The sequence below is a fragment of the Oryza brachyantha genome, chromosome 7 (genome assembly GCF_000231095.2).
Source record: "Oryza brachyantha chromosome 7, ObraRS2, whole genome shotgun sequence".
Classification (NCBI taxonomy): domain Eukaryota; kingdom Viridiplantae; phylum Streptophyta; class Magnoliopsida; order Poales; family Poaceae; genus Oryza; species Oryza brachyantha.
In genome coordinates this window covers 9181505-9194479 of record NC_023169.2, presented here as the reverse complement: position 1 = coordinate 9194479, position 12975 = coordinate 9181505, and the positions used below count along the sequence as shown (strand labels likewise).

The following is a 12975-nucleotide window of genomic DNA, read 5'->3' as shown; positions in this document are numbered from 1 at the left end:
TCTGCGTCTCTTTCAGGTTCTAATACTAATTTTGCCCTTCCTTTTTAGGGTTTTTATTTTTGCCCTTACTTTTTTTAATTGAACGAACCAGTTGTCCCTCCTTTGGATAAAAGGACTAACGGTGTTAAATGACATATTAAAGGACTATTTTACCCCTCATTTTGATTTTTTTAGTCATTTGTGTTGTTGCCTCTGTTCTAAATCATAAAATATACAAAATCAATATATTATTAATTCAAATACATGTTTAAAAACTTGTAATTTTTTTTAAAATATTTGACAGAGTTTCAAAACTATGTCAATTTTTTTAAAAAAAATTATAAGTTTCGTAGAAATATATAAAAGCAATATATTATTAATTCAAATGACATGCTTAAAATCTTATAATTTTTAAACAGTGGTAATTTCGTCATTAATTATTTCGGGGATTAAATATTTTATTTTTAAAACTAAATATATTGGTCAACTAATGGTCAACATAACTTTCATCCAAAATATGGGCAAATGATTTATTCGGTTAAAAAAATGAGGGGCAAAAACGAAATCCCTAAAAAGAAAGGGTAAAATTAATATTAGACTTAAAAATCAGGGTAGTAATGAAATTATCCTTATAAAATAGTATGGTGCTGATTCTTATTACTTTTATGATAACATAAGTGAACAGATGAGGACGTGTGCTTCCTAGGTGGTTATATTAATAAGCAAATAACCCCTCTCTAGCTTGATTAGATTATACTTTGCCCCCGGAAGTAATTTGATAGTCACCAAATAACAGGAAAAAAACAAACGGCTCACTTCCAATGCTGGATTTAAAAAACATAGGAATAAGCAAAATACATGATTTATGATATCATGTCAATTTGATCCTATAAAATACAAAAACGTAGGAATTGCTTAATCAAGTTGTTTGTTGCTTCAAATAAAAATTGTACAGAAATTAGAAGAGAAAGCGACATAAAAGAAATTTTTCAATAGGTTTGAGTTTATGGTAAAATTTCTCCAAAATTCCTATGTTCAAGATCATTTCATCGGAATCCTGGTATCCAAACGAGCGTATAGAATTTTTTTTTTCCAAAGGATCCGTACCCTACAAAATTTCTCCAAAAATATATTTGCTCCGAAGAAGCGTTAAGCAGCTAATTAGAACTTAATTTGATCAATGGACCAATCCAACCTAGTTTGTGTCCAAAGCTGCACTGCACAGGATATAAAATCACGCACATCACATGGAGACACTAACAATAAACTGGACGGATCTTACGAGGAGGCCGGACGCCATTTCAGGAAGAATTCAAGTCAAAATAAGGAGTCTCTGCACGGTCCATAAAGGCATGGCCTTAAATAGGCCTTGTTACAAGTTCCCAAAAAGTTTTTTCGAAAACATCGTATTGAATTTTTTGGACATCTAAATAAAGCATTAAACTGAATCAAAAAACTAATTGTACAGTTATGAAAGAAAATCTTGAGACGAATCTTTTGAGCCTAATTAGCCCATGATTAGCCATAAGTGCTACAGTAACCAACATATGTTAATCACGGATTAATTAGTCTCAAAAGATTCGTCTCGCGGTTTCTAGACTAGCCGTGAAATTTGTTTTTTCATTCGTGTCCGAAACCCCTTCCGACATCCGGTCAAATATTTAACGTGACACTTTCACCCAAAAATTTTCTCAATCTAAACACACCTTAATTCTCCTCCTCTCAGCATTTCAAAACTGACCAGCTTCACTCCCAAAAAAAAAAAATAAATAAATAACAATAAAACTCTAAAGAAACAGAGGGTGGGGCCAAGGTGCACCCCGTGTGGGCCCCACGCGTCAGCTGGCCCAGCTACAAGAGTCCGCCGCGGATTCGACGAGCTGCAGGCGACGGCCAGGATGGACTCGTCCGCCGTTGACTTCGTCAAACTCGAGGGGCTAATAATTAAATCCCCCCCAAAAAACATCCAAGAAAAGGAAACTGATCCCCCAATTTCGGTTTAACCTATATAAACCGCGGATTGAGCCGAGAGCGAGGGCACCCACCGATTGATTCTTCGTCGGAGTCGCAGATTCAGAGGAGAAAAGCAGCAACCAAGATCCGAACGAGCCCTTGGGTTGCTCAACCGGATCGAGAGATAGAGAGAGAGAGGAAGGGGCGGAGGGGCGATGGGGGAGATGAACTGGGTGAGCAGGAAGATCCACCTCTACAACGTCACCATGGGCCTCTACATGCTCGATTGGTGGGAGCGCTGCCTCTTCAGTATCCTTCCCCTTCGGATCTACTCTAGTTCTTCTTTACTTGCACCGCTCGTGATTTTGTTCGTGTTGTTTCTTTTCTTTTCTTTTTTTTTTGTGTGGGGAAAGAAAAGCCTTGGGTTTTTGGGTGGACTAGATCCGCTCTGCTCTGGTTGGAGTTGGATTCAGTCAAGTTCGTTGTCGGGGAAGAGGAATACACGATCAATGGAAGAAAAGTTGGATTTTGGGCGCGTTTCATCCATCTTTTTTATCTGTTGTTGAAAAATTAAATTTGGGGAAATTTGCTTGCGGTGATGTATTAGCATTGTGCAGTTGTTTCACCCTTTAACTGGAGGTAGACATAATGGTGCTGATCCTGCTCTGGTTCATCTGCTTCAATGGCTCTCGCTTTGCCAGCGACGTCTTCGAGAGGTACGCCATCCCGATCCCTAGTTTCACCATACTCTGAATTACAGTCCTGGAATATGCTACAAGTTTGTAAATTTTAGCATTCGGTGTCTTGAAAACTCTGAATTACAGTCCTGTAGTATGTACTTAGGGTTGTGTCTACAACGTGCTAGCTTCATTCTCAATTACAGTCCTGATGTCGGTAAACCCATCTAAACGTTCGCGGTAGATGTTGGGCCATATTCTAGTTACATTAGAAGTGAAGAGGTGAGAAATTCTCTGCGGCGAAAATAATGAGAATTAGAAAGAGGAAAGTAGGAAGAAACCTAAAAGATAACTGATTACATCTGGGCACACTAGCAAGAGATGTGCTTATGTTCTGAGATGGCCACAACAATGCATATGGGTAAAACATATTCAGAGCTTAACGCAACAATGACACTGTATCATAATTGCTTCTTTCAAAAGCGAATTTATCATGATGAAGGATTATATTTTCTTTTGATAGAGCATAAAATGCAATTTAGCATCTGTTTCAACCTTTGGTTCTTGAAGACAGTAAATTTCTTTTTCGGGGTCAGAACTCAACTAATTTTGTTAGCATGGACTGCTAAAAATTCAGATTTCTAAACTATAATATATTTAACCTAAGCACTTTTTTTTTTCATTTGGTGTCCCTGATTTAAAGTAGTGAAGTCTGAACGGACCAATTGGGAGTATTTAATTTCCTCTTTTGTGTCCACAATTCATTGATTTTTCTACTCATATTGTTTGCCGCTAATCAACTTTGTATTATTACAAGGGTGAAGGGTTTACAAACCACTTTTGCAACCTACACTCCAACACATGACACATCTGGTAGCAACTCCAATTTTGCTGTAACTGAGATATTCTCAAAGAAATATAAAAAATATCTTGCCAAATATATATCAAAACACAAAAAAAACAAAAGTAAAATTACTTTCAAAAAACAAAACAAACCATGGCACTTGATTTTGTGAGTTTGCAACTTTGAATCAGATGGTTCTGACTAGAGTATCCAACCTTGATTGTAGCCTTAGTTCTGTTTGTGCACTCTCAATACATGCTCTACATCAAAAGTAACTGGCTAGCAGTTAAAAATCTACTATTTGATTTGGATCATTCTGTTGCTGCTTTGAATCGTTCCACTGAATTGTTGGTCTATACTAATATCAGTTTTATTTCTCTAATGAGTTTCGGTCACATTGTTGGTCCCTAATTACTTTCCACCGAACCTCTTTCAGCCACCTGAAGTCTCGGATTATGCCCAGTGGAAACTATGGCATGGGTGTAAACATGCCCTCCACCTAAGCCTGCATTGACAAGTAAAAAATAAGGAGGAAGTGGGTTATGAAATTATGGAAGCGGCTCAAATAACTTACATTGTAGTTCTGTGTACGAACTAGTTCCAAAATGAAATCTGGTTGTGATTAATTTATTATTCTTGTATTGTGTGCAGTCATAGACTCGTAGATTGAATTGGAAGATGTTGCATTCTGATCTTATACTGTAATTCTTCGAATTTCTGTACGGGAATATTGAATCACCTTTTCCTTACCATCGTTTCAGAACACCCTCAATATTAATACGACAGTTCCGAACATTCACCTGAAAAAACAAACCATAACGTAATCTTGAAGAAAACTATGTGCCAATAGCTTGTCTGCACTATAATTTCTCGCAGTTGTCAATTTGCAATTATCAATCTGCCCTTGTACATTGTGCTGTAGGATTCCACTGTTATCGTCAAGGCCAAGTATGCTTCTAAAGCTAGAAAAATACTATAAAATTGCCTTACCATGGACTTGTATGATTTAAGTAGGATATGCCCATAATGATAAGAAACATTTCGTTAAAAAAGGGATAACGTAATATATACTATTGAGGTTACAGTGATTCAATAATTTGTCGTGGACTTTAACAGGCATGGCTAAGTTAACTTATCTCTTTGTTTTTCACGCGTACGCTTGCCAAATTGCTAAATGGTGTATTTTTTACACAATAATATCTATAGGATAGTTATTTTAAAAAATAATATTAATATATTTTATATTTTTTAATAATTAATAATTTAATTAATCATGTACTACCCCTGTTTTATATTGTAAGTCTTTCTAGCCTTATCTAAATTTATTTATTGATGAATGTATATAATTATATATGTGTCTAGATTTATTAGCATCCTTATGAATCTAGACAATGCTTGAAAGACTTACATTGCGAAACAAAGGGAGTACTAATCTATTTCTCTTTTTTTCACGCTGGGTAAGTTAACTTACTCCTCTTTTGCCGAACGTGGCCTTTGTTCTTTTTTATAATATGTTACTGGGTTTATCAATTATTTATAATATGAATTTCTCATGTAGAATTTTGTATTTATATTTTAAGAATTTTTCATGTTTTTTTTCAAAAAAGTTGTTTTTGTGTGGAATATGAGGTAGGAACCACTTAATAATTAAAAAAATAATTGAAAAAAAATATTTTATATCATATGACATATGGTTTGTATTAAAGAGTAGCAGCACAAGTGTTGTTTGTAGCATGTAATAGATAAATTATATTTTTAAAAATTAATGCAAAAACCTTGAAACGATACAAACACAATTTTTTGAAATTCATAATGGGATAAATTGATCGTCAACCTTATATTCCTGCAAGCATCTTGTACACTTTTGAGAAACTAACAAGTCCAAGACTCCAATAGCATAACATCGAAACAATTGATAAATTTGATGCCATATTATAGGAAGCGAGTCAAGGGACAAGGCAATGATAAACTTAGCGACGTAGTCTCTTCAGTTCAATAATACTTAGGGCACGTGCAATGCTAGAGCCCATTTTGAACTCTATCCTAAGCCACGTCAGCAGAAAAAATTTGTTATGCAAAGGATGGTCTCTTAAATTGATTCTTCATAATTACAGACTAATTAATTCACCGCATGCAAGCAAGGATTCAATGTAAATGTCATCATAGCATTTTTTTTAATTCGATTTGCCAAGACATGGATTGAAAAAAATAAAATATCAGATAAACCTATCACCTATGCGCAAGCATACAAGATGTAAAGACTAGAGAAAAAAATAAATTTAGTACACAGAGTCACAAAGTAGACAAAATGATAAACCAATTTATCTATGTACCAAAATTAGGATTTGTGATGATTCAGAGTTTTAGATCAGTAGTAGTTTAGTACTAACCAAGACTCCAAGAGGGACTGAGAGATGAGAGATTGAGAGTAGAGGCAGGCAGACAAGATGTAACAGCAGTCAGCAGCAGGGCACCATCGATCGTGCCAGCAGTGCAGACAAGCAGATAAGATGCAGCAGCAGTGCAGCACCAAGGCAACGCGGACCGGGGTGAGCTGACCGGCGGCCGGCTGGAGAGAGATTGTGGTAGAGATGGCGAGCTGACCGATGGCTGCCACTGGAGCCGATCGAACGGGGCGTCGCTGCTGGTGCTGGACCAAGGGGGCACCGCCGCTAGGCACTGGAAGGAGTGTGACGCTGAGAGGCCACTCGATCTGGACAAAGGAGGCGCCGCCGTCGAGCATTGGAGTGAAGGCGCGGTCGCCGACCGCCGGCGCCAGGTTCTGGAAGACGAGCCACCGGGGATCTGGTCCTTGATTTGGCGCTCTCCCACTAGATGTTCCCGCGCCCGCTCTATATTTTTAGCATTAGCACATTTGATCCGCCGGCTGACTCTATGCAGAGATGAAGCGCATACAAAGGTGAGTTTTCCCTGTCTCGTTTTTTTCTCGGCAAGAATCGTCTCTCCAGCCGGCTGCATGAAAAACAACAGGTATTATCTCTCCTACCATCTCTCATCCATGTCAGCAATTTATCTGTGAGAGAGACACGAGAGAGAAATCAACTAGCAACCTTTGTACGCCCCCTTATCCTTCTAAAAAAAGCTGAGACTAAAATAATTAAAAAAATACTTTAGGAACCTAAAGACTATGTACGGATTAATCTTGAAAGATACTTCAACAAAATCATATGTTTGGTGATATATCTATTTATATTGTAGTATAAAGAGTTGTTGATTTTTTTTTAAGGCTGATAGTAACACGATAAGTATTTGAGACCGGATATTGTACAATGGATTTTCTATTGGACTTTTCTAACAAGAATCTAACCTCATGAAAAGTAAATTGTTGCTCGGGAATTCGGGATTGCAACTTGTATTCATGATTCCCCAACAAATTGCAACGCTGTGACATAATACAGAGACAACGATAAACTATCTGGGGCTGTGAAAATCGAGAAACACACGGCGATCAGGTACCAGCCCCAATCGGTGCTCACGTGGTATAGAATGAGCCAGGTCCAAATACTTGTCCACAAATTAGTGCGTAGCACAATAGCGATGCGCCTGCTGAAATGGCAGCGGCAAAACAACAGGTGAACATGGTGGATGCAAACATAGAGAAAAGAAACCGTTTTTCGGAATAGATATCACAACCTGACCCACATTAGTTACTCACACTGACACCGTAACCGTTTCCAAACTAAATTCTATCAATTCACAAGCCAATTGTTCATCACAAAATATAGATCATAACTATGATCTTACAATAAATATACAAAATGCATCCTCGCTCGTGTGCTGTAACATCACATTTAAAAAATTGGTTCATCACTAGTTAAATAAGGGTTTGAACATATGAAATACTCGCTTATAAGTTGTGGAAAAAAACAAGTGATTTAATTAAACATTTAGACGCTGAGGCATAATAATGCAATATTTAAGAAGGGGAAAATTGCAAAACTCCCCTCAAATGTCATTCTTAGTTTGAGATTCTCCATATAAATGGATTTATTGCAAATACCTCTTTTAGAATATATTTTGGTTTGAAGTAGCCTGTTATTACGATGATTCACGTACGTGTTTTTTTTTGCTAGGCATGTTCAATCGTTCATCCACGTCGTGATATTGTTTTCAACAGTAACTCAATTGAATCCATAGTAGCTCGTATAGGGCAGGTTGGGCCAATAGATTGAATGGATTATCTGTTTTGTATTTGTAAGCAAGAATAAATATTACTATCTCCATTTCATATTGTAAGATTTTCTAACCTTGCCTAAATTTATTCATTAATGAATGTATATAATTTATATATGTGTCTAGATTCATTAGCATCCATATGAATCTAGACAATGCTAGAAAGTCTTACATTATAAAACGGTAGGACTACCAAACAAGCATATGGCCATGGTTGTTCTTGATAAGCTTGACGCGTGTGAGCTAGGTAACTCCTACACTGGTACGGGTGGATCACGATCTTTGTCTCAGCGTCATACCTAAATATAAGGTCCACAAGTCAAGCATGCTCATGGTTATTATCGTCAGGCCCTGACATTAAACATGAGATTCATAAGCCTACACAGCATGGATCTTGGAGAAAGATGGTATGAATATCACCATAAGAGTAGCACCACAGTACGGAAGGTATATCCAGCTGCTACAACAACAAGAGAAACAATTACTTATTAAGATTGACTGATGTAGTAGGTTTCGTAACCATGTTAACAGGAGATGAGCTACGTTACATAGAATATATGGAAAAAGCCACCAGAATACGTGAGCGCTAGGGTAGCGTCCGCCCTCTCTAAGTTAACTTATCCGTCTTGTTTTTCGTACGCACATTTCCTGAACGGCTAAACGGTGTATTTTTTGCAAAAAAAATTCTATAGAAAAGTAATTTTTAAAAAATCATATTAATCTATTTTATATTTTTTAATAATTAATAATTAATTATTTATGTACTAATCTATTACTACGTTTTCCATACGGGGTAAGTTAACATACCAGCCCTCAAAAGAACGCAACGGGGCAATATCAAATCACAATAAATTAGAAGAGAGTATTTGCAATAAATGAACTAATAGAGAGAATCTCAGACTAAAAGTGATATTTTAGGTGGGTTTTCACAATTTTTCTTTAATAAAAACATGTTTGTTTAACGTCTACTAGAAAATTGTTTGCAACATCAAGTGAGCCCATCCCAGAAAACCAATTAGAACCTCAAGCAAAAAACACGTGCAACATCTACGAAGATATATTATTCCATCCGATCATATTATTAGATGTTCTAATCCTCCAATATATAATAAATCTATACAGATACACATATATATATATAACATATATATTTACCCTTATCTTTTAGCTATTTTTGAAACATAAATAAAACATCTTATTAATGATTAAAATAATTTATGAGTAACCTTTATACACATGTTGTTAGTGATCTAAGAGATAATATTAGAAAATAAACTACGATAAAAAACTTTAAAATCAACTCCAAATTAAATTTTAAAATTTAGCTTATAATCGCAAGCATGCGTGAAAAGATAGAGGACGTTGATTCATAGATAAATATAAATGTAACAAAAGACTTACTCTAATTAATAGATAAAATTAATCTGACATACCATGGTCTTCACGATTCCTTCTTGGATTCAAACTCTTGCAGATAAGATTTCCATTGGCCGATTACGCCTTTCCTTAACCAAATCCACTAAGAAATTTCACCAAATTTTGGTGTTAACAGCGTCCTGATAACGCAATCTGTTATCTCTATATATACCGAGCCATCGCCTCGTCGCATAATATGAAAAAACAATCTAGTTTTTTGCCTCCTCTATACCGCGCCGTCGCTCGTAATCTACTCTATATCGCTCATCAGCATGCACTGACAATTGGGAGAGTAGGTGTCCAGAACCTTCGCTTTCAACGTTCTGCACCAGGAGAAGGCGGCAATAAGGTTTTTGGGCAGCGCGTTGCATGCTTGCTCACTGGTCTTTCACAACGGCTCATCTACCTCTCCGCTCGAGGGTCGTGCGTCATTGACAACATCCAACACCATGCTTCGTTCCTCTGTACGCGTGGTTCCTCGTCAACACGATAAACAACAAAATCACAACACTAGGTTGTTATATGATCGTATGATCTAAGTACCATAATTTATATGGTTAATGTAATGATTTATTTATGGAACAAATTAAATTATTATGTGCTTGTATATTTAACACTTCACACATCTCTCTCGAGATGATATATATGGTTCACTGAGTTCACTCGAACAAAGAATCGGGGTCTAGCCATTGGCGACGAGAAGCCACTCGATGCCAAGACAAGTTGCATATATATCTTCTTGCATGTCTCTGGAAATGAGGGGTGTCAGGAAACAAGGTCACGACACCAAATTCTTGTTGAATTCACTTAGCCAAGCCCTTGAGCCATAAAATGTGCACACCTGCTGAACTTTTTTTTGGTCCACAACTGATCACGTTTCTTCCTCGTCGTGGTGATGCTCGCTGTCTTGGTTTTAAGTTGTAACAATAATAACTGGTGTATGCCATACTGGCTCTACATGATAAATGCAAGATCGAGAGGGGTGTGGGGTTTAGTATTTTTAGAGATATATACTAGTAGAATGCCATAATTACACTATAAAAAACTTTATTTGTAACACGCTATTAATATCAGTTGAAAAAAACCAGCACTAGTAGAGGTTTTATCGTCCTCACCCTGTAGTATAGCTAATATCAAATGATTAGTCTACTCATTTAAACCGGTGTGCTAGGTATTAATAATAACCGACATAAATGGTTACATAAAAAGTAAATAATAGTTTCATAGAGTGTAAACAAGTGAGCCAAACTCACATCCACATATATCTTGTCTCTTTCGCCTCTCTCACATTGTCTCTTTCTCATCTCTCCCACATCCATATCCTATACTCAATACTCATTTCAATAGCGACAACCATAATACGGGCAGTGATGGATTTGTCATAGCCTCGGTTGTCTCGAGTCTCCACTACTGGCTCTAGGTCCATAAAGCCCTCTTGAGCCTTCACTAACATTTTCTACCATATCCATAAAAAGAGGGGCTAAAGTTTCATCTGAAAATTGAAGAAAAGTATTTTTAGCCTACATTACAAGCTCTAGCTCTAGGTCCATAGAACACCTCTGAGTCCCTACTAAAATTTTCTACCATAGGTCCGTAGTAATAAATGCTGAAGTTCTATCTAGGTTTGAAAAGAGTACTTTAATTCAGCCTCTACTATTATTTTCTTTTGTATCCGTCCCTCGGTGAGGTTGTGGTATGGGTGTGTTATGTCCCTTATTCCCATCTCTTCTCTATTATCTAACTTTACTATGTTATATGTGTAACATACCCAAGCCCGTAAACCCGAGAACTAAATTTAACTTAAATGCATCATGTGGTTGGGAGTGATTTTAATTGTTTTTGGATCTTAATCATCTCATCATCACATGCAATAATAGACCTAGAGTCACAAAAATAATTAATTTGGTATTTATGTGCATCCAAAAATTCTACAAAAATTCTGAAAAATACCTTGGTATGTCAGAAATCAACCCTCAAAGTTTCAAAATTTTTCATTAAGGTTTGCTATCTCGTTGATCTATTTTAATCTCTCGAAAATCCTGAAAAACTGCTTAGTAGATTCAAACTTGCTCTCTTGGTAAAATTTATTTCAAAACCTCTTTTTGAAGTTTGTTTTCATCCAAAGTCTTCTACTAACATTCCTCTAACACTACGAGGAGTGGCACACCATAGATCACTTTTTAACCCTTTCTTCTCTCCCTCCAAAAATCGAATCAGCTACTAACTGCACTGTCAACGGCTGCTAATCATGCTGTCAACCCATGTTCATCACTTTATTAAGCCTAAACCAAAGACTTCTAACCAAAACCACTTCAGCCCTTTCACTCTCCACATCACCCCCGACCAAGAGAATCGCTAGTACACGCTTGTTGCTGCACAAAATCTCCCTTCAATCCCCTCCAAAGATCCTTGGCAGACAACCTTCCATGACTTAGCCTCCAAGCCAGATTTCAAATTTCTTTCACTTGCAAGTGGGCTCCACACTCCTAGGACCCACATGGCAGCCTCCCAATCTCTCCTCACAGCCTCCACCGCCCTCCATGCCCAATGGGAGCCCAAGAAACCCCATGATTTCACTAGCCACCCCTCTCTCTCTCACTCTCCCACTTCATTTTTGCTTATTTCTCAAGCCAGCGCGCCAGTAGTAAGGGCATCCTCCCCCCATCACGTTCCAAGCCCAAGCAAAAGCATCCCATGCCCAGGTTACTCGAAGCTTCACCGTCTTTCCCGGCACCGGCAACTTAGGCGTCGTCGTTCTACATCCCTGGTGAGTCCCTCTCACTTTCTTTCTATGGAACGTGATCTACGTATCACGCCGAGCTCATCCGTGCCTCTTTTTCCCAAGAGGCAATCTATCGAACACGTAGTAGGCATCACCGACCTCGCCGCCGGCCAACGTCTTCACCGCTCCCGTGGACATCGTTTCATCCGTTTCTTCGCTTGGTGAGCACCCTAGTACCTTGAGACATCTCTGGCACTAACTATTTTGCACTAACCGAGCCCTTGCATGCACTAACCAAGCCATTACAAGCACATGCATGGCCATACCAAGACATACCACTATTGTTGCTCGTGTTCCATGGGCTACGGACCACCATTTCTCTCACCACCACCACTCACGGATGCGCAAGGACCCCTCTATATTTTCTCTTTTGCGCTCGAATCACCCATGGCTGCCCCTTGTTTGAGCTGACGAGGGACCTCCTTCGGAGAATTCGACTAAATCTAGGGTCCTAACCGGAAACTGCCTAGACACATATTACTGTAGCAAGGGAGTGCGGGTTGATTTCCTATCTTACGAGGGCCTTTCTGCAAAACGCCCCTCACTTCAGAAAACGCCATTTACTGACATGTGGGCCCGGCTGAAATTAAATTTTGAAAACTGATTTCTATTTTTTTTTGCTGAGAATGAGCAGAACTTCAAAATTTTGTAGAAAATTCATTTTAACTCCGAAAATTGTGAAACCAGTTTTGTTAGATCCGTGGAACTGTCAACTATTTTAGAAAAATATAAAACTTGGTACTTTTTGTACAAACTTTTCCTTTATTTTTATTTTTCCCTAAATGTCTCCTAGAGCTTGTTAAATCCATAACAAATTGAAAATAGCTCTAAAAATTGTGAAACCACTTCTATTAATTTTCTAAAATCATGCTCTGTAACTTTGTAAAAGTAATTTTCTTCACTTCTGTACAAAAATGTTGCTTAATAAAACTTAGCCCTTTTTAAACCTTTTTAATTATTAAATGCATATCTCTGTAAAACAAAGTGATAAAATAAAAATTTCTTCACTAGAGGCCACCTGAGACCAGCACACACTCACTGCATAAGTCTCATGCATTTTCATGCATTTTTGTTTTTTATGCATTTTTGTATTTATCGTATACGCGTATTTTGAATAGAGGAAGAATACG

The 12975-nt window shown here is 37.5% G+C and overlaps 1 protein-coding gene across 1 annotated transcript; it reads left to right on the top strand.

Moving 5' to 3' along the window:
• Positions 1-1945: 1945 nt before the first annotated feature.
• On the top strand, positions 1946-4081 carry LOC102720890. The gene is made up of 3 exons (XM_006657596.2): positions 1946-2241; positions 2576-2648; positions 3890-4081. The coding sequence occupies exons 1-3, from the start codon at positions 2148-2150 to the stop codon at positions 3954-3956; spliced, it is 234 nt and encodes a 77-aa protein (XP_006657659.1). The 5' UTR covers positions 1946-2147; the 3' UTR covers positions 3957-4081.
• Positions 4082-12975: the final 8894 nt, after the last annotated feature.

What these genes read in the sequence shown, in the direction of transcription:
- LOC102720890 (XM_006657596.2), top strand. Translation starts at nt 2,148, where the DNA reads ATGGGGGAGATGAACTGGGTGAGCAGGAAGATCCACCTCTACAACGTC. An exon ending in GTGGGAGCGCTGCCTCTTCA is followed by an intron (nt 2,242 to 2,575) that starts GTATCCTTCCCC and finishes AACTGGAGGTAG; the next exon opens with ACATAATGGTGCTGATCCTG. An exon ending in GCCAGCGACGTCTTCGAGAG is followed by an intron (nt 2,649 to 3,889) that starts GTACGCCATCCC and finishes AACCTCTTTCAG; the next exon opens with CCACCTGAAGTCTCGGATTA.